The sequence below is a fragment of the Callionymus lyra genome, chromosome 13 (genome assembly GCF_982586985.1).
Source record: "Callionymus lyra chromosome 13, fCalLyr1.hap1.1, whole genome shotgun sequence".
Taxonomy (NCBI): domain Eukaryota; kingdom Metazoa; phylum Chordata; class Actinopteri; order Syngnathiformes; family Callionymidae; genus Callionymus; species Callionymus lyra.
The window spans coordinates 26,013,693-26,036,441 of record NC_141830.1 but is presented as its reverse complement, the minus strand read 5'-3'; the positions used below and the strand labels follow the sequence as shown (position 1 = coordinate 26,036,441).

The window sequence follows — 22,749 nt, the reverse complement described above, 5'->3', positions numbered from 1 at the left end:
CTGTAAAACAAACTCTTCAGGTGAACAAGATTCACTTTCTAACTTTTTTTAATTATTATTTATTTTGGAGGCTTTTGCCTTGTATTACATTTTTATCAAAGTTATTTTAATGTATAGAGGATACAGTGATGACTGAGGACGAGAGGATACAGTGATGACTGAGGAAAAGAGGATTCAGTGACTCCAGCAGCTATGAAAGCTGATGTTTGGACATATATATATTTTTTTTTAACAATACTACACATATATTCTTGTTAATACAGTATCACAACACCAGAGTCAAGTACTGGACAATACTACACATATATCCTTGTTACTACAGTATCACAATGCCAGAGTCAAGTACTCGACAATACTACACATATATACTTGTTACTACATTATTCACAACACCAGAGCCAAGTACTCAACAATACTACACATACATCCTTGTTACTACACTATCACAACACCAGAGCCAAGTACTCGACAATACTACAAATACATCCTTGTTATTACACTATCACAATATATCGTATCGTTGACCCTGTATCGTGATACAACAGCCGCTCATTCTTCTTCCGTCCACAGGAGCACGAGCGTGTGCACCAGCCCGGCCCCTCGCTCAGCTCCCAGAAGCCCCGGGTGTTCAGCTGCTCCTGCTGCGGGAAGGCTTTTGCAAAGAGAAGTCAGCTGGAGCGACACAACCTGACGCACACGGGTAATACAACGTTTATACACACACCCTCTACATGTGTTACACTCATTCAGGATTAGCTGTTGAAACTGTATCATTATACAGTATCACAACAGATTAATTTATGTTGTATCACGATATAGCATCAGTTTGTGCTGTGTCATGATACAATGTCAAACAACTGTTGGTGTATCATGATACAGCATCAAACAACTGATGTGGTATCATGATACAGCATCAAACAACTGATGTTGTATCATGATACAGCATCAAACAACTGATGTTGTATCATGATACAGTATCAACAACTTATGCTTTATCATGATACAGTATCAAACAACTGATGTTGTATCATGACACAGTATTAAAAAACTGATGTTGTATCATGATACAGTATCAAACAACTGATGGTGTATCATGATACAGTATCAAACGACTGATGGTGTATCATGATACAGTATTAAAAAAAATGATGTTGTATCATGATACAGTATCAAACAACTGATGTTGTATCATGATACAGTATCAAACGACTGATGGTGTATCATGATACAGTATTAAAAAAATGATGTTGTATCATTATACAGTATCAAACAACTGATGGTGTATCATGATACAGTATTTAAAAAATGATGTTGTATCATAATACAGTATCAAACAACTGATGTTGTATCATGATACAGCCTCAAACGACTGATGGTGTATCATGATACAGTATTAAACAACTGATGTTGTATCATGATACAGCATCAAACGACTTATGGTGTATCATGATACAGTATTAAACAACTGATGCTGTACCATGATACAGTATCATACAACTGATGTTGTATCATGATACAGTATCAAACAACTGATGTTGTATCATGATACAGTATCAAACAACTGATGCTGTATATGATACAGTACTGTATATGATACAAAATCAAACAGCTGATGTTGTATCATGATACAGTATGAAAGGAACTGATGTTGTATCATGATACAGTATCAAACAACTGATGATGATATGATACAGTGTCAAACAGCTGATGTTGTATCATGAAACATTATTAAAGGAACTAATGTTGTATCATGACACAGTATCAAACACCTGACGTTGTATCATGATACAGTATCAAAGGAACTGATGGTGTAGCATGATACAGTATCAAACAGCTGATGTTGTATCATGAAACAGTATTAAAGGAACTGATGCTGTATCATGAAACAGTATGAAACAACTGACGCTGTATCATGATACAGTATCAAACAACTGATCCTGTATCATGATACAGTATTAAAGGAACTGATGTTGTGTCATGATACAGTATCAAGGAACTGATGTTGTATCAAGGAACTGATGTTGTATCATGATACAGTATTAAAGGAACTGGTGCTGTATCATGATACTGTATCAAACACCTGACGTTGTATCATGATACAGTATCAAAGGAACTGACGGTGTATCATGATACAGAGCTGTTCTTTTGTGGGTGCAGGTGAGCGTCCGTTCAAGTGCGGCCAGTGCGAGAAAGCCTTCAACCAGAAGAGTGCGCTGCACGTCCACATGGTGAAACACACTGGGAAAAAGCCATTCAAGTGTGAAATCTGCAGCATCAGATTCACCCAGAAGAGCAACATGAAGCACCACATGAAGAGGTCGCACGGCTACGGTGAGCTAGCATCCCTCAATGTTAGCATTAGCACGCATTTGACATTTAAAATGATGAAAGTTTGAATTTTTTTTCATTTTAAATGTTCTTTTAGACTTTTTTGGTTTTTAATAGTTAATTTAAATAATTGTTGTTTTTTTTTGTATACACTTTTTTTCATATTTCATAATGAAAAGTTTGGTTAAGGAAAGTTTGGTTCATGAGAATTATTTCCACGTGTCCAAACGTCTCATGCAAGTGTTTCTATGGTAACGAGGACCTGGAGATATGTTTGCCTGATCAGGGATCAGTAACTGAAGAAACTGAAGTGTCTTCTTCACGTGTTTCTCTCAGGTCACTCCAGAACTCTGGTCCAGGGGGAACCGGCCCAGCAGGAGGAGGCGGCACCAGAACTGGACCTGGAAGTGGCTCGGCATATCCTGGAGTCGGCCCACAACGTGTTTTCCTGAACCTGAGAGTCTCGACCTCGACGACTATGATGGAACCACAGTTGCTACGGCAACAGAACATAAAGCATCTTGTCAGACATATTTATGTAAATATTCCTGGTTTAACCACAACATTGTTTTATAATGTTTTTTTCTTCTGTAAATGAAAGTCTAGAATATATTTTTACTCCTGGTTTGTACAGACGCTTGTTTTCTACAAAATAAATTAAGATAAGTTTTCTACGACTGACGTTATTTTCAGCTGGAGGCAAATACCGTATTGATCCAACTATAAGGTGCACTTGAAATTGACAGTTACTGTCATGATCTGGAGCCATTTATTTATTCTGTTTTTCTTACTGAGCTACAACTGGTTTTATCTGAATATATCAATTATCTGTCAGCACGTTTCTGTACCACTTTGATAAAGTACGAACTAGTAATACTGTAGTATTACTCTGCACGAATCTGTAGTATTTCACCTTATTACACGTATTTCACCGTATTATTACAGGGCAAGTCCCTAAAATGACCCCTAGAGTCATTAGTATTACTCCGCGAAAGTCCTTATTATTACTCTACGAGACTAGTATTACTCTGCAAGAATCCTTAATATTACTCTGCGAGACTCTAGTATTACTCCACAAGCCTACTTAATATTGCTCTACGAGACTCTAGTATTACTCCGCAAGACTCCTTAATATTACTCCGTAAGACTCTAGTATTACTCCGCAAGACTCCTTAATATTACTCTGTGAGACTCTAGTATTACTCCACAAGACTCCTTAATATTGCTCTACGAGACTAGTGTTACTCTGCAAAACTCCTTAATATTACTCTCTGAGACTCTAGTATTACTCTGCAAGACTCCTTAATATTACTCGACAAGACTCTAGTATTACTCTGCAAGATTCCTTAATATTACTCTGAAAGACTCTAGTATTACTCCTCAAGACAACTTAATATTGCTCTACGAGACTCTAGTATTACTCCGCAAGACTCCTGAATATTACTCCGTAAGACTCTAGTATTACTCCGCAAAACTCCTTAATATTACTCCGTAAGACTCCTTAATATTACTCTGCGAGACTCTAGTAGTTCTTCCTTGTAGTCTTTTTATCAAAGTATTTGATGTAATTGGCCCCTGGGTTACCAATATGGTGAACCTCTCCCTTTCCACAGGGGTTTTTCCCAATGCATTTAAACATGCCATCGTGGAGCCTCTGCTCAAAAAACCAGGCTTAGACCCAACTGACCTCAGTAATTTCAGGCCTATTTCTAAGCTCCCTTTCTTGTCCAAGATCTTGGAGAAGGTGGTGTCTGTCTTTGTTCCTGGATCAGAGCGACATCCATGAGAAGTTTCAGTCTGGCTTCCGTCAACATCACTCTACGGAGACAGCTTTATTGAAAGTGTCCAGTGACATCATGATGTTGGCTGACTCTGGTAAATTCACTGTTCTGGTGCTCTTGGATCTGTCGTCAGCCTTTGACACAGTTGATCACCAGATCCTGCTGAGAAGACTGAGGGATGAAGTGGGACTGTCTGGGTCTGTGTTAGAATGGTTCTCATCTTACCTTTCTGGGCGCAGTTTTAGTGTATCTGCCAATCAAATAAGGTCTGAATCAGCAGATCTGTTGTGTGGAGTCCCTCAAGGTTCTGTTCTGGGTCCTTTATTGTTTTTGCTGTACTTGATTCCCCTCGGTAAAATCATTCAGAGATTTCCAGATGTTTCTTATCACATTTTTGCTGATGACATCCAGCTCTACTGCTCTTTTGACCCAACTGAGCCCCAAAGGCTGAACAGCTTAGTCAATTGTTTGCTAGAAATCAAACAATGGCTGAGTGAAAACACTTTACAGCTAAATGTGGACAAAACTGAAACTCTGGTGATTGCTCCTGATGATAAGATTCCAGGGTTGAGTCAGTACTTGGGTGACTTAGGTCAGTCTGTCAAACTGAGCCTGAGAAACCTGGGTGTTGTATTTGATAAAGACATGTCTCTTGTTCGACACTGCAGAAAACTGACCAGAAACTGTTTCCTTCAACTGAGAAAAATCTCTAAACTTAGGAAAATGTTGTCGGAACATGATCTGGAGCTTGTAATCCATGCGTTTGTTTCTTCTCGTCTGGACTATTGTAACAGTTTGTTTTCATGTCTTAACAAGAAGGATCTGTCTCGCCTGCAGTTGATTCAGAACTCTGCAGCGAGAATTCTGACCCGCTCTAGTAGAAGAACTCACATTTCTCCGATCCTTAAAACTCTTCACTGGCTTCCAGTTTCTTTCAGGATCAACTTTAAAATTCTGGTTCTTACTTTCAGAGCTATTCATGGTCAGGCTCCTCCTTACATCACTGATCTGATCCAGCCTTACACCCCAGCTCGGGCTCTGAGGTCTGTGGATCAGAATCTACTTATGGTTCCACGCACACGGCTCAGGACCAGAGGAGAGAAATCTTTTCAGGCTGTTGCTCCTAAGCTTTGGAACGATCTTCCTCTCTCTTTGAGCTTGATGGATCTACTGACTCCTTTAAGAAACACCTAAAGACGTTTCTATTTGTTCAGGCTTTTCCTTGAATTTCTCGAACTCCTGTGTTGTTCTCAGTATTATCTTGATCTTTAAAGTATGTACTTTTTTGAGTATTGTTTTGATTGTCTAAGCGCTTTGTGACCCTGGTCTCGAAAAGCGCTATATAAATAAATATTACTTACTTACTTACTTACTAGTATTACTCTGCCAGACTCCTTAATATTACTCTGCAAGACTGTAGTATTATTCCGCGAGACTCCTTAATATTACTTTGCATGCTATGTAGTATTATTTCACAAGGCTCTATAGTATTACTCTGTGAGACTTCTTGAATTACTCTGCGAGACTGTAGTATTACTCCTCGAAAATTCTCAATTTTACTCCGCTAGACTCCTTAATATTACTCCCCGAGGCTATGTAGTATTACTCTCTGAGACTTTCTATCCTCAGAAATTCTCTATTACTTCGTGAGCCTTTTCAATTTTACTTTGCAAGACTCCTTGATACTATTCCTTAAATATTACTCAACAAGACTGTAGTATTATTTCTGATGTGTAGCAGTGATAGCCTACTATGGAGGCCTTATAAACCCATCACTACACACAAGAGTCGGTAGAATTACTCTGCAAGGATTAGTGATGTGTTGATGAGGCTTCATGAAACAGTGTCATTATGTTCAGAGTCCACTAGATGGTAGTGATGTGTTGATGAAGCTTCATGAAACAGTGTCATTATCTTCAGAGTCCACTAGATGGTAATGATGTGTTGATGAAGCTTCATGAAACAGTGTCATTATGTTCAGAGTCCACTAGATGGTAGTGATGTGTTGATGAAGCTTCATGAAACAGTGTCATTATCTTCAGAGTCCACTAGATGGTAGTGATGTGTTGATGACGCTTCATGAAACAGTGTCATTATCTTCAGAGTCCACTAGATGATGGTGATGTGTTGATGAAGCTTCATGAAACAGGGTCATTATGTTCAGAGTCCACTAGATGGTAGTGATGTGTTGATGAAGCTTCATGAAAGAGTGTCATTATCTTCAGAGTTCACTAGATGGTAGTGATGTGATGATGAAGCTTAATGAAACAGTGTCATTATCTTCAGAGTCCACTAGATGATGGTGATGTGTTGATGAAGCTTCATGAAACAGTGTCATTATGTTCAGAGTCCACTAGATGGTAGTGATGTGTTGATGAAGCTTCATGAAACAGGGTCATTATGTTCAGAGTCCACTAGATGATGGTGATGTGTTGATGATGCTTCATGAAACAGTGTCATTATCTTCAGAGTCCACTAGATGGTAGTGATGTGTTGATGAGGCTTCATGAAACAGTGTCATTATGTTCAGAGTCCACTAGATGGTAGTGATGTGTTGATGACGCTTCATGAAACAGTGTCATTATCTTCAGAGTCCACTAGATGATAATGATGTGTTGATGAAGCTTCATGAAACAGTGTCATTATGTTCAGAGTCCACTAGATGGTAGTGATGTGTTGATGAAGCTTCATGAAACAGTGTAATTATCTTCAGAGTCCACTAGATGATGGTGATGTGTTGATGAAGCTTCATGAAACAGGGTCATTATGTTCAGAGTCCACTAGATGGTAGTGATGTGTTGATGAAGCTTCATGAAACAGTGTCATTATTTTCAGAGTCCACTAGATGGTAGTGATGTGATGATGAAGCTTAATGAAACAGGGTCATTATGTTCAGAGTCCACTAGATGGTAGTGATGTGTTGATGAAGCTTCATGAAACAGTATCATTATCTTCAGAGTCCACTAGATGATGGTGATGTGTTGATGAAACTTCATGAAACAGTGTCATTATCTTCAGAGTCCACTAGATGGTAGTGATGTGTTGATGAAGCTTCATGAAACAGTGTCATTATGTTCAGAGTCCACTAGATGGTAGTGATGTGTTGATGAAGCTTCATGAAACAGTGTCATTATGTTCAGAGTCCACTAGATGGTAGTGATGTGTTGATGAAGCTTCATGAAACAGGGTCATTATGTTCAGAGTCCACTAGATGGTAGTGATGTGTTGATGAAGCTTCATGAAACAGTGTCATTATCTTCAGAGTTCACTAGATGGTAGTGATGTGATGATGAAGCTTAATGAAACAGTGTCATTATCTTCAGAGTCCACTAGATGATGGTGATGTGTTGATGAAGCTTCATGAAACAGTGTCATTATGTTCAGAGTCCACTAGATGGTAGTGATGTGTTGATGAAGCTTCATGAAACAGGGTCATTATGTTCAGAGTCCACTAGATGATGGTGGTGTGTTGATGATGCTTCATGAAACAGTGTCATTATCTTCAGAGTCCACTAGATGGTAGTGATGTGTTGATGAGGCTTCATGAAACAGTGTCATTATGTTCAGAGTCCACTAGATGGTAGTGATGTGTTGATGACGCTTCATGAAACAGTGTCATTATCTTCAGAGTCCACTAGATGATAATGATGTGTTGATGAAGCTTCATGAAACAGTGTCATTATGTTCAGAGTCCACTAGATGGTAGTGATGTGTTGATGAAGCTTCATGAAACAGTGTAATTATCTTCAGAGTCCACTAGATGATGGTGATGTGTTGATGAAGCTTCATGAAACAGGGTCATTATGTTCAGAGTCCACTAGATGGTAGTGATGTGTTGATGAAGCTTCATGAAACAGTGTCATTATGTTCAGAGTCCACTAGATGGTAGTGATGTGATGATGAAGCTTAATGAAACAGGGTCATTATGTTCAGAGTCCACTAGATGGTAGTGATGTGTTGATGAAGCTTCATGAAACAGTATCATTATCTTCAGAGTCCACTAGATGGTAGTGATGTGTTGATGAAGCTTCATGAAACAGTGTCATTATATTCAGAGTCCACTAGATGGTAGTGATGTGTTGATGAAGCTTCATGAAACAGTGTCATTATGTTCAGAGTCCACTAGATGGTAGTGATGTGTTGATGAAGCTTCATGAAACAGGGTCATTATGTTCAGAGTCCACTAGATGATGGTGATGTGTTGATGATGCTTCATGAAACAGTGTCATTATCTTCAGAGTCCACTAGATGATGGTGATGTGTTGATGAAACTTCACGAAACAGTGTCATTATCTTCAGAGTCCACTAGATGATAGTGATGTGTTGATGAAGCTTCATGAAACAGTGTCATTATGTTCAGAGTCCACTAGATGGTAGTGATGTGTTGATGAAGCTTCATGAAACAGTGTCATTATGTTCAGAGTCCACTAGATGGTAGTGATGTGTTGATGAAGCTTCATGAAACAGTGTAATTATCTTCAGAGTCCACTAGATGATGGTGATGTGTTGATGAAGCTTCATGAAACAGGGTCATTATGTTCAGAGTCCACTAGATGGTAGTGATGTGTTGATGAAGCTTCATGAAACAGTGTCATTATTTTCAGAGTCCACTAGATGGTAGTGATGTGATGATGAAGCTTAATGAAACAGGGTCATTATGTTCAGAGTCCACTAGATGGTAGTGATGTGTTGATGAAGCTTCATGAAACAGTATCATTATCTTCAGAGTCCACTAGATGGTAGTGATGTGTTGATGAAGCTTCATGAAACAGTGTCATTATGTTCAGAGTCCACTAGATGGTAGTGATGTGTTGATGAAGCTTCATGAAACAGTGTCATTATGTTCAGAGTCCACTAGATGGTAGTGATGTGTTGATGAAGCTTCATGAAACAGGGTCATTATGTTCAGAGTCCACTAGATGATGGTGATGTGTTGATGATGCTTCATGAAACAGTGTCATTATCTTCAGAGTCCACTAGATGATGGTGATGTGTTGATGAAACTTCACGAAACAGTGTCATTATCTTCAGAGTCCACTAGATGATAGTGATGTGTTGATGAAGCTTCATGAAACAGTGTCATTATGTTCAGAGTCCACTAGATGGTAGTGATGTGTTGATGAAGCTTCATGAAACAGTGTCATTATGTTCAGAGTCCACTAGATGGTAGTGATGTGTTGATGAAGCTTCATGAAAGAGGGTCATTATGTTCAGAGTCCACTAGATGGTAGTGATGTGTTGATGAAGCTTCATGAAACAGTGTCATTATCTTCAGAGTCCACTAGATGATGGTGATGTGTTGATGAAGCTTCATGAAACAGGGTCATTATGTTCAGAGTCCACTAGATGGTAGTGATGTGTTGATGAAGCTTCATGAAACAGTGTCATTATCTTCAGAGTCCAGTAGATGATGGTGATGTGTTGATGAAACTTCATGAAACAGTGTCATTATCTTCAGAGTCCACTAGATGGTAGTGATGTGTTGATGAAGCTTCATGAAACAGGGTCATTATGTTCAGAGTCCACTAGATGGTAGGGATGTGTTGATGAAGCTTCATGAAACAGTGTCATTATCTTCAGAGTCCACTAGATGGTAGTGATGTGTTGATGAAGCTTCATGAAACAGTGTCATTATCTTCAGAGTCCACTAGATGATGGTTATGTGTTGATGAGGCTTCATGAAACAGTGTCAATGTTCAGAGTCCACATCACTACCATCTAGTGGTAGTTTGTATTATTACCACACAAGGAGTAGTTTTACCCTGCAATTCCCAGCAGTAGTTTGCTGTTTATTTGGGTTTCCTCCCACAGTCCAAAATCATAAATCAGTTTTCAACCGACAACTCGACAACTCTGAAGAATGAAAGTAAACCTTCCATCAAAGAAGCTTTCAACACGTTTGCTTTATTTCTTCTTTATTCTCAGTTAAGTGGCTGGTTCACTTTTATTACACATGATGGGGGGAGGGGTTGTCTTGATCCGTCCGCTACACAACACTTCAAAGGCTCACACACACACACACACACACATACACACACACACACACTCACACACACACACACGGACACACACACTAACAGGTGTGAGAGCTGAACACGTTACTTCTGAGTTACTCTGAGCACCTTCTTGAACAGTGTCTGAACATTCGTGCAGAACGAGACGTGAGTTGACGGTTCGACTCCGAGGCCGAGTTAGAGACACAAACACAGAAGACGCGACAACGGACGCACAACGTGTCGTCAAAGTTATTCTGGTCAGAGAAGTTACAAAATCATATGTTTTTAACAGACATACAACGAGACAAGGATGACTGAACTATCCGGGTCGACCTGACCCGTCACGAGGACCGACGACGATGGGGGGACGAGCAGGTATGGACAGGGGTGGGTTGCAGGGGGGCAACAGATTGTGTCGACATGTACCAGCCTGAAGGGGGTTAGGGTGTTATCGGGGGGTGTAAAGGTGTGTTCGCCATGTTGAACTGGTGTTTCCGGGCGACTTCAGCGTTTGGCGGGAGAAGAACTCCGGCTTCCCTGTGGAGCAGAAGACGTTGTGTTAGCCCCGGCGCAGCCGTGACATCATCAGTGAGCGACGACAGTGATGTCACAGTGAAGTTAGGAAGCCTCGTGAAGGTTCGAATGATTTGTTATTTATTCATGATTTATTATGTTTTAAGTCCTGCAGCACATGTTTGGAAGAACATCAGCGCCATAGAAATATCAAATCGTTATTTAACAATTCAAATGTTATTTTTGTAATAAAATAAAAGTTGACATTTTAAATAATTAATTTGTTTACACATAGAGTTTGAAATTTTAATTCAAAATGATTTTCCAAATTCAATATTTTTCAATTCTTAGCCTTTTTGATTAAATTTAGCTCTAGTAGAAGAACTCACATTTCCCTGATCCTTAAAACTCTTCACTGGCTGCCAGTTTCTTTCAGGATCATTTTAAAATTCTGGTTCTTACTTTCAGATCTATTCATGGTCAGACCTTCCATCAGTGATCTGATCCAGACTTACACCCCAGCATGATCAGCTCAAAAACTATTGGTAAGAACGAGTCACTCGACTGGTGCTCGGTGCTCGACTGGTAATGTCTGCATAGATTGAATCAGATCAATTCTTTCATCAATATTTCTGTGTTGGATTTAAAAGGCTACAAACTAAATAAAAATACTGAATTTAGAAATTTTATTTTGGAACAAAAATATCAAACTCTTACGTCATCCATTTTGAAAATATTCGAATTTCACTTTTTATTCAATAAAAAAAACATCCATAATAAAAAAAAGTCAATAATAAAAAAATTAAATGCTAAAAAAAACAAACATTGCTTACATTGCAAATACTCTGCTAGTATTACTAGCTATCTAGTTAACTAGTTATATAGTAGTACATGTGAGAGTTCATGTCTCCTGGTGTCGTGTTGTTCCAGCGAGCAGGTGAAGACGCATCGTCTCGTCTTCTCCGTGATTCTTCTGTCGTTTCCTTTCATTCATTTTCCTGCTTGGTTTAACTGTGGTTTGTTTATCCTCTAACACCCCCCCCCCCCTCCTCTAACACCCCCCCTCTCACCCTCACCCTCCCCCACTATCACGGCAGAAGAAAAGAGGATTTAAGATTAAAAAAGATTATTCAAAAGACGAAGATTCTTGTTGACGCAGATCAGTTTGCCTTTTGTTCGTCTTCACTTCATCTGCTGGGATCAGGAAATGAACGCTAGAGTAGATTAGAGCCTTTTGTTTTACGGACGTCAATCTGTGCCATCAGAATATTGAGTGGATGAACTTAAAATTACATAAAAATAAAAAAAATGAAGTCCTGGAAGATCACAACGAGTAAACATGATTTCTGAAGTCTACAAATCCTTTAAAAAAAACTTTTATTCACAATTTTCTTTTTACAATCTCGATAATTCTGAAAAATGGCCCAAAATTAACATCTGTAAATATATGTTAAATGAAGGTCCCGGCCGACCCTGAACATGAGATCCTGGGATTTTTGGAAATAAAAAGAAAATTGACGACAAAGCTCAATCAAAGAAAGTTTGAAGAACATTTTTAAATGAACATAAAGAGACTTATGTAAACGATTTTCAGAAATCATTAAAATACAAAACTTTTTTTTTAAACCTGAAACATAAAAAAATGTATATACATATATATATATAAAAAAAGAATGTCTCTTAATTTAGGAAAAAATATTTTCGATTTCTTTTAATTATATTATATTTTTATATATTAGTAATTATGTTTGTATATGTGTAAAAATATAATTTCAATTTGGAAACATTGTGTTTTTAATTCAATTAATCAGAAAAAATAACTCAACCTTTTAATGTACAAATAATTGAAATAAAATGTGTTTTTTTTAAAGTCAATGCATAAAAACTCTAATTAAACCATTTAAATCAAAGTTTTAACATTTGAAAAATTGAATTAACTCAATATTCTGATGACATTGATTATAATGATCAAAGCATGATTTTCACATGACTAATGATCGAAGCATGATCTTCACATGACTGTAATGTTTGAAGCATGATCTTCACATGACTGTAATGTTTGAAGCATGATTTTCACATGACTCTAATGATCGAAGCATGATCTTCACATGACTATAATGATCGAAGCATGATCTTCACATGACTCTAATGATCGAAGCATGATCTTCACATGACTCTAATGATCGAAGCATGATCTTCACATGACTCTAATGATCGAAGCATGATCTTCACATGACTCTAAAGATCGAAGCATGATCTTCACATGACTCTAATGATCGAAGCATGATCTTCACATGACTCTAATGATCGAAGCATGATCGACGGTCACTCACTCGGCTGCTCGTCTGTCACTGAGGTGGAGGAGAGAACCGGCCGGAGAGAAGGTGAGACACGTTGATAGAAGGAGAAAGTTTTTTGTTTTTACCATTTTGAAGATGCGAGTCAGGGAACCTTTCCCGTCAGACTTCTTGGCTTTGGCAGACTGAGACTTCTGGCCCTGAGAGGAGACAAGAATAAGTATTTAGACTGATGGTGATGGTGATGGTGAAGGTGATGATGATTAAGGTGATGAAGATGATGATGGTGATGATGATGATGGTGACGATAATGAAGGTCACACTAAAATACTTCCAGAGAAAAACACTTGAACAGATCATTTTTGAGGATCAAAGAATCTTAAAATTCTGAACAGATGTTCGAACAAAGGAGGATAAAATGTGGAAATGATTCCTCGAACCTCTCGTTCACGTCAAGTGAGACCGAAGAGGTTTTTGTTTGTTGTCGCAGAAGAAAATTAACATAATGTATGAGGTGTCGATTCTAAAAATAGAACAAAGTTGTCTTTTGTCTCATGTGACAATTGAAAGAAGCTTTATATTCTAATGTTCCGTTAAATACACAATAAATATATTCACTAGTAACGACAACAACACAGCAGAAGAAAAATATATTATTTTAAAAATTCATGTTCGTCTACATTTATCTTTATTTAAAAAAGAAAATTGACCTGAAAAGTGTGGTTTAGGGGCCGTCAAGCTAAAAGACAAAAATGACACTAGTTGAAAAAAAAAAATTCAAAAAAGATAAGAAAAAATGTTACAAAAAAATGCCAATAAAGTATTTATGAAGCAATCATTAAAAAAAATCTAAACATGGTCTCAGTATTTACTCAAACTTTTTTTGAGGGGCAACAAAAATTCATAAAAAGGACTATTAAAAGAAAATTGAGTAAAAAATAAATAATAATTATATATAAATATTAATTCAACATGAAAATGTTGGGAAACCTGTGAATAGTTTTCTGCTGTGATCGTCTGGGAGTGAGCTTGAAAAAAAATGTCTGAGGTCTAAAAATAAAAAAGGAACTTACGAAGAAAAATAATTAAGGTCCATGTTGACACAAAAAAAATTCTAAGAGCGACGAGAATTTTGTAAAAAATTATTTTCTGAAAATTCTAATAATTATATCTCTAAAAATGAAAATAAAAGTTTTTGCTCAAACACAATCACACATCAGACACATCACTGGTTAGAAGCTGGCCGATGATGAGATTTCACTGATGAACGTTGATGGTCACTAACGTGTCGACAAGGCTTCGTGATACAGCGGATGATGCGTTGTGAAGCCTCGTTGACACGTCAGTGACCATCAACATTCATCAGAGAAATCTCATCATATGAAACCAGCGGCAGCTTTGAACCAGTGACGTGTCTGATGTGTGATTGTGTCACTGATTGACCCGGACATCACTGAACATACCAGGTTCATCTTCGCAGCTGCTGCGCTCCACTGCAGACGCACAACAGACAAGGAAGAGAGCGACAAATAGAAAAGTGGGTCTTACTCGGAATGAAGGTCACATGATGGGAGGAGAGGAGGAAGGAAGGAGGGTCCGTCCGGAGGAGAAGAAGAAGAAGGAGAAGGACAAGAAGGAGAAGGAGAAGGAGAAGGAGAAGGAGAAGGAGAAGGAGAAGGAGAAGGAGAAGGAGAAGGAGAAGAAGGAGAAGGAGAAGGAGAAGAAGGAGAAGAAGGAGAAGAAGGAGAAGGAGAAGGAGAAGGAGAAGAAGGAGAAGGAGAAGAAGGAAAAGGAGAAGGAGAAAAAAGAGAAGGAGAAGAAGGAAAAGGAGAATGAGAAAGAGAAGAAGAAATAGAAGAAGAAAGAAAAGGAAAAGGAGAAGAAGAAATAGAAGAAGATGAAAAAAGGAATGAGAAGAGAAAGTGATGAGGAACAAAACACAAAAAGTTCTAATCGGGATAATTCGATCGATTCCACACTGTCTGATTGACAGGTGTCAAACTCATGAATCAAACACAACATGAGGGGAGACTCACCCTGGACTTGGGCGGAGCTGGAGAAACCTGACGAACATCAATCACAGTTTGAGCAGGAAAGTTGAAACAACGACAATCGGTTTATAGTTTATGTTGAGTACGTTTTTCTCACCATGGTGCGGAAGAAGTGAGCGACAGCGTTCTCTCCCGTACGCTTGCGAGGTGAAGTGGCAGAAGCTTTCTGGGGGGCCGGAGAGAGGGCGCCCCGGAACGAGCCCTGAGGGACACATGGATGATTGAAAGGTGTTCAAATGTCAGAGAGATACCATGGAAGAATCAACTTCAACTCTACGTACTCGGATAATAAGGAAATGAAAAAGATCGGCTTCATAAATAAATTCAAGTAGAAAAATATAAATGTTGAGTATTGTTGTATATCAGTTTGTGTCTGGTTATTTTTTATGAAAATATATTTTTCTTAACATTTCTTTTTATATATAATTCATCTTCTACACAATTATTTTTGTGACTGTCATATTTTGAAAATTCAATTCAAGTTTAAATAAAGTAAATATATACTTAAGATTGTATTTTAAACAATTTAGTATTTTAAATTACTATTTCTGATCCAATACTGTTTTGTAATCAAATATATTTTGATGCTCTATTCATACATGTAACTTTAATGGAATAAAGGACAATAAAATCTGGATGATTTGAATAAGATTTTTATCTTTTATTTTTTTTAACTTTAACCTGAACTATGACCATATATACAGAAGGGACGATAGAGAAATGTCCATCGTTTTTATTTATATTTTATCACTTCAAGCACATTTTCACAGTTTGGGCTAAATATTGATGCATCACAACGTTCTTTTATCCGAGATTTGTACATTTTTGTGTTGCAATTAAACTTCCAGCCACTAGCAGTCAACTACAGATAAAGGAGGAATGAAATCCTGTGAGATCCTGGTGATGGCTGAGGACAAGAGGATACAGTGAGTCCAGCAGATTTTAAAACTAATGTTTTTGGACACATTTTGGTTTGAAAACAAATGAAAGCAGTTACGACTTCGTCAAGAGTCATGTGGTCTGTAAATACTACAACACCAGAGTCAAGTACTGGACAATACTACACATATATACTTGTTACTACACTATCACAACACCAGAGTCAAGTACTGGACAATACTACACATATATACTTGTTACTACACTATCACAACACCAGAGTCAAGTACTGGACAATACTACACATATATACTTGTTACTACACTATCACAACACCAGAGTCAAGTACTGGACAATACTAAACATATATCCTTGTTACTGCAGTATCACTATATATCGTAGCGTTGACTCTGTATCGTGATACGTATCAAAATATATTTTTCAACCCTAGAACCAACACATTTGTACAAAATTTGGTCCAGCTGATACACAAATGAAGTAATTATTTTAGGTTATAGTATCAAAATGTGTACTGGTATTGGTATCAACTACTGAAATCTTCCATGTTGCGATAAGTTGTTTTTTACGAATATGATTATGATTGAAAGTGAATCATGAGATGTTTACTCACTTTTCTCATGTTTGTTATTACGAGACCAACCAAAAAAAGGTATCTTATACGAAATATTATTGGGAAAATGTTATAGTTTTTACAAAAAAAAAAAGTTTAAATCTGTATTTGATTTTGTGGATCTTGTGATAATTTGATGTTTTTCTCTCACGTGCTCGATCATGAATCTCTTCTGGTGACGTAAACAAACCCTTTTGAACGTTTCACCTGAAGATTTTTCTGGATGTGAAGGACAAACATGAAGGACAAACATGAAGGATGAACATGAAGGATGAACATGAAGGAAAAACACACACGAGCGCCGTCATCGTTGGATTCGAGCTTGTGGTCGTGAAGGAAACAGAACCAGCGACAAAAAAAAGATCAAAGAGTGGATGTGAGTCTCAATCTCAGTCGTCGATCGCTTTGAAGTCTTTCTTTTTCACTTCCTGTTGCATCATCACTTCCTTTTGTGATCAGTAAAAATAAAATAGTCATATATATTTCAGGTATTAGACAAAATACTGATTTAATGTTAATTTTACTTTTTCTACATGATCCAAAAACACGTTAAAAAAAATATAAATATAAAATAATAAAATCAAGAAATGATTAATTTAAATTATCTTTGGTCTGTTTCCTGCAGAAATAAACAAAAACGGGCAAATTAAATAAAAAACATTGTATATTAATAAACAATATATACATTACAAATTATTCTTTTCACATTTTTTTTACTATTATTTTAAAAGAAAATTGTAATGATTGAACATTACAATTAATAATATCAATATTAAATTGATAATAAACTGTGTGTGTCCATCTAATCGAGCTTGTCACAAACAAAACGTCAAAAATGTCAAATTCTATTAAATTAAAACCACATTTGTTGCATCATAATAAGAATTGTCCTCATTTTCTTCTAGGTTTAATCAGGAAGTACCAAAGGTGACAGTATTTTACACCAAGTTTCAAAGTATTAAAGACAATTCTGCGGATTTGTTTGTTTGTCTAGCAGCCGCTAATATTGTTAGCTTTGAAGTTAGCATCACATGTTGTTTGAGTTCTGGTATTAAAAGTTATTTCAAAGTATTGAACACCAAAACCACAAGCAGATGCATGTTTTATCTATTAATGTAAATATTTTGTACGTTTTTTTCCTTGTATTTGTACCGAAATAAAAGGCCTAGTCTCTGTAAACCACTACTATAGTTAGCATTGGAGTTAGCATCACCTCTCGTTTAAGTTGTTGTGTCAAAAGTACCTTTTAAAGTATTAAAAAGATTAAGTCTATAAAAACAACACACAGGTCCATGGTTTAACTGTTCAAGTAAATATTGAAACGTTATTTTCCGCACATTTGTTTGTATTTTTAACAAAATAAAAGGCCTAGTCGCTGTAATCGGCTACTATAGTTAGCATTGGAGTTAGCATCACCTCTTGTTTGAATCATTGTATTTAGACTTTAACTTTTTTTGTTACATTTCTTTGTTCATTTTTTCTTTCAAGCATCAAAGATGTTATTAGCCATTTCCTGTTGGCTGTGTTAGCGATCTGTCCTTTACGTTTTCATTCAAACAACTTTATGTTTTTCAAAAACTAAGCAAAAAAACAACAAGAACTCACCAACAAGCAAAGTTAGTACTTTTACATATAAACGACAATGGAAGTCAGGATTGACCCGAGGGATCAGAGGTCACGTGACAATGACCCCAAGGTCGATCAGGAATCTTCTCCGTAATGAATGAACATTTATATTCAGTGAAGAGAAGATAAGAAGACCTTCACATATATTTGATCTTCTTTGTATATATTTCAAGCGGAATCAACGTATCTTTTTTTAAATTCCCTATATGTTTATTTATTTAAACATACTTGAAAAAAAACACGTTTTGATACTTTTTAGAAATTTACAAAACATTTAGAGAGAAAAGTTCATCTTACATGTAAAAATACTTAGTGTCGGGGAAATAGATTTTCAGAATTATTTACATCTTGTTTATTTAAAAAAATAAAATAAAATAATAAAATAATAATATATATATATATATATATATATATTATTTTGTTTATTTTTTTTATTTACATACATATATATGTAAATAAGTAGATAAGTAAGTAAGTAAGTAAGTAAAGGTTATTTATATATTTTTCCAACCAAAGTTCATGTCAATGTCTAACATTATTCATGTTTGAAATTAATCAAAAATGTTATTTGGTTAATTTTTTCCTCCTTTTAAAAAAAAAACTAAACTAAAATAATTAAAAAAATAAAAATAAAAACATTAAAAAATTTTTTTTTTTGAACAAATATTTTTCCTTTAACGCAGTTTTAAAGTAGTGATAGTAGGCCAGAATGCAATAATACAAGTTTATTGAATTTATTGACATGCAAATAAATACATTTTAAAATATTCTATTTACTAATAAACACAACTATTATTAACTATAATACTAAAACTAAACAATTTACATTTGATACCTCGATACTAGAAAAAGTGTTTTTGCTTCAGTACATTCTTCTATTTTAGTACAAGAGTGTGTATTTAGTCAAGGATGGATGGTGTTTGTTAGCGGTCGTGAAGAAACAAAAACAAACAAAAACAGCAGTGAGTCAGTTTGTTAAACAGTTTTTTAATCAAGCAATCACCCAGAAGCTGAGAACAGAGTCAGGTTTAGAAACACAAACAGACAAATCCACTGCACTGGGATCCATCCACGGCATCATGAGTAGGATTGGATTATGATGGATTTTTGGGGAGCAGATTTCCACGTAAACATGATCCTCTTTCGTAAAGTCACGACTAAAGTCACGATTCTCCTGAACGTGAAGCGTTTCCTGAGCTGAAGGAATCTCTTGGCGTCATTTTATTATTGAAACTAAAATCAAGTGAAAGCCATCAATGTGGCCTGAAGGTGAGAGGTTACGCAGATAAACTCAAAGTTACTCCGATGAGTATGCGAATCTAAAGATGCAGTAAAACCACGTTATTACATTAAAGCAGAGAAATAACAGCAGTAAATATAGAAGTTTATCAATATTAGATCAATGAATTGTACTTATTTTGAAACATTCTTTTTTTAATACTTATTTTTTAAACATTGGATATTTTGGAATAATTTAATTTAATAATTATTTCTATATTGAAAGGATTTTCTTTAGTTTATAAGTGAATTTAAAAAAAAGTATTTTTCTTTTCTCATATATTAAGTTCAATAGAAATGTTTTATACAAAGATTTTTTGTATTGAATTTTACAGACTTTAAATTAAAGAAATATTATTTAAAACAATTTGAATGATAGGAATTAACAATATCAAGAGTTAATTTTGAAAATTTAATTTAATGAAATTATATCCATTAAACCTGAATTGTTGAAATCTTTTATATAAAATGTTGCTTTTTCCAGCATTTAATTCTGTGTATATTCATATTTTAATGGCACTGATATACTTCCATAAGTATCAACTCAGAATCAAACGTGTCACTTTCATTGAATTTGTATGAAAAGTTTCCAGAAAGTGCTGGTTTGTGTTGAAGTTTAAAGTACGCTATAGGCCACAGAGGTGGGAAAACCTGCCATTTACAGACAAGGGAAAACTCATGAGTTGAAGGCAACCCTTGGTGAATACATAAATATATATACTTGCATCTAAATATACTTGTTTTGTAAATACTGCAGAACATTGTTGCATTTTTCCTGAAGGTTCCTACGAAGCAAGATTCAGATTTACAGACTTGATTAAGAGTAAAAATAATCCTAAACATCGGGGACATGTCCTCCTACGATGTCTTTGGTTTGACACATTTTAAGTTCTCGAAATCTGATCAGATGAAAGAAACTTTTCAACTTAAGTCTAATTTCTTTGCTTTGGAAAACACAGAGTATTTTGTGGAAGTTCTTAAACTTTTTCAAAACTTTGTTCACTTGGAGCAACTGATTGTGTTCGGTGTCGACGGACACAGTTTGTCCGACAAACGTCGAACGAATCAGGTTGAACCGGCGATGGCTTCGGGGGATTCGGCTCCGAGCGAGGCTGCCGTGTTGTCATGGTTACCGCAATTTACGTCTTCAAACTCGTAACCTTTGGAGGTTCTCCGTTAATTCGGTGCAACCCAAATGCGACGCGATACCTTTTAGTTAAAATAAGCAAATTTTAGCTAATCTGTGAAAACTTTTGACTCGGGCTCTGGGTTGTCTTTGAGAATACTGAGAGAATAACATCAAGGAATTTAAGTTAAACTTGAACTCTGTATCTTTAGTTTGCTTTTTTAATTCTTAGAATACATTTAGTGATAGGACAGTCCTGAGCTGAAGTATGTTTATTAATTGTATTCTTGCCAGGACTCTGAAGGAGTAAACTCCACCCGACCTTGAGCACATAACTAACGGCTCTGTGCTTCAGAAATGTAAACTCTGTGTACTTCTTCTTCTTGCAAGTAAAACGTGTGACTTTAAACCAGATCTGATTTCTAGTCTTTGTTTGAATCAAAGGTTAAATCTGATTCCTAATCCGACATTTATATAATCTCATAATCTTCTACCCAATATTCCATTAAATTAAACAAGAGTTTTTCCACCTAAACTTCACATTATCACCCCCCCACCCCAACACACAAACACATTTTTGTTTGGATTTACCGGAATTACACAAATTCAGAATTGTGCGTTAAAAATGTGGCAGATTTTTCATTTCACTTCACTGCAATTACTATCGCTCCATCTTTGCCAAGCGACACATTTTGTCTGGAAACGAATCCGAGTTTGATGAGATCCGCCAGTTGATTCTGATGACATTGAGTCCATTTTTTTGAGAATGTTTTTTTCTTGTTAAATAAAAAAACATTATTTGGAATATATTATAAATGTTTTACTCAAGATCCATCGCATTTAATCTCAAGTATGTTAGGAAGATAAAACCTCACCTTTAAACGTAATAATCTAGTTTGTCTAATTTGTCGTTTGAAGCCTGTTTTTGAACTCGTATAATCTCATGTTTTCTTAAATAAATATAGATATATAATAAAAAGATTGTATCTTCCATTAATGGGGCGTCCAGACTTGTTACCCTGGTAACCTGACAACACTCGCGCCCACAGATAAAACGAAGAAAAACAACGATAATGTTGGATAAACCGATGAACTCAGACGGAAACGACAGGTTGTTTTCCTGGAAGATTGATTCGCAAACAGACCATAATATCATCGACTATCATCTCGCGTTCCGACATCTCTTTGATCGCACGAGTCTCACAATCATCTCACAATCATCTTCAAAAAAGTGACTCGTCGTGGGAGATGATTTGAAAGTTCTGGCCATCATCAAAGAGCCCGATGATTGATCTGAGACAAAGTTACTTAAGAAACTGAAGCGTTACTCTCCAGATTAAAGTAATGCAAAATAATTCAGCCGACGACGATTCCAGTTGAACCAACCCTGGATTAAAGTAAATCTTTGTGTCTCCGTTAAAACAACAACTCAAGACATTAAAAAAGTGGTTCCGAGGGAAGATAAATCTACAAAACTGAGATAGTTAAGAATGTTCTCCTCGAAACCCTCCGGCGTCCTCACCTTGCTCTTCCTCTTCTTGTCCCCTCCAAAGAAGTTCCCGATCTGATCCAGGAGACCAGGGTTCTTCTTCCTGCGGCCCAGACCGAAGGCGGCCTGTGCGGAGCTGCTTGCGGATGCCATGCTAGCGGTCGTTCACGGGTGCTTGTGAAAAATAAAAGTTTGGCGTCTCTCTGGAGCGAGAGCGGAGGGAGAACCAGAGAAGGATAGAGAGGGAGGGAGGATTCAAAGCTAGTCTACGTCCTGATCCGACCCGCACTCTGAAGCTGCTCCGCTGTGCTCCTGGATGGTCTGCAGCTCGTCCGACTCGGAGGGTCGCTCTTTGAAGGTGTTGTCCTCCCGGCCCGGGGCATCTCGGGAGAAGAGGCGGACCAGGTGGGGGCGTGGCGTGGCGGCGTCGGGGTCGGCCTCGCTGGCCGGGGTCCAGGCCGAGCGGGGGCCCACAGCGCCCGTGGAGTCAGTCACCGCCGGCTTCTCAGAGACGCAGCCATTGTTCTGGTTGGCATCCGTGTCGGCCATTCCTGCGCAGGAACAACAAGGGTCATCTATGGGCTCGCACAACACCCTGCTGAGGCAACAAACGTTTCTTTGAGACGTGTCTTCGCTTCTGCTGCTACTGAGGCTGAACCTCTGGACCGAGCTGAACTCTCGCACTGGACTGACCTCAGAATACACTTCTTAACACACGTATGTCCAATCATTTTCTCATCCTCATGTCAACTCA

The 22,749-nt window shown here is 37.0% G+C and overlaps 3 protein-coding genes across 9 annotated transcripts in view; 1 reads left to right on the top strand and 2 right to left on the bottom strand.

The window, feature by feature from the left end:
- LOC148067923 (zinc finger protein 236) overlaps positions 1-2,940 on the top strand; it is a 36,223-nt gene extending 33,283 nt beyond the window's left edge. For both annotated transcript variants that reach the window (XM_087805707.1, XM_087805706.1), the window contains exons 30-32: positions 571-700; positions 2,158-2,331; positions 2,665-2,940. In XM_087805707.1, coding sequence (XP_087661833.1) covers positions 571-700; positions 2,158-2,331; positions 2,665-2,780 — 420 coding nt within the window. In that variant the 3' untranslated portion in view covers positions 2,781-2,940. The remainder of the gene's footprint in view (positions 1-570; positions 701-2,157; positions 2,332-2,664) is intronic.
- A 7,067-nt stretch (positions 2,941-10,007) lies between these two features.
- LOC148067922 (myelin basic protein-like) lies at positions 10,008-22,298 on the bottom strand. 6 transcript variants are annotated; one of them, XM_087805289.1, is made up of 7 exons: positions 22,029-22,298; positions 15,064-15,168; positions 14,952-14,978; positions 14,379-14,408; positions 13,044-13,115; positions 12,952-12,969; positions 10,008-10,642 (listed from the first exon to the last, which is right to left on the bottom strand). In XM_087805289.1, the coding sequence occupies exons 1-6, from the start codon at positions 22,146-22,148 to the stop codon at positions 12,967-12,969; spliced, it is 357 nt and encodes a 118-aa protein (XP_087661415.1). In that variant the 5' UTR covers positions 22,149-22,298; the 3' UTR covers positions 10,008-10,642; positions 12,952-12,966. The 6 variants fall into 6 exon arrangements, with proteins under 6 accessions (XP_087661415.1, XP_087661419.1, XP_087661420.1 ...); XM_087805293.1 differs by lacking the exon at positions 14,379-14,408; XM_087805294.1 differs by lacking the exon at positions 14,379-14,408 and having other exon boundaries at positions 13,044-13,109.
- The window catches only part of LOC148067921 (myelin basic protein-like), a 52,789-nt gene continuing 52,296 nt past the window's right edge, over positions 22,257-22,749 (bottom strand). The window contains exon 4 of the mRNA XM_087805287.1: positions 22,257-22,546. Within this exon, the coding sequence (XP_087661413.1) occupies positions 22,257-22,546 (290 nt within the window). The remainder of the gene's footprint in view (positions 22,547-22,749) is intronic.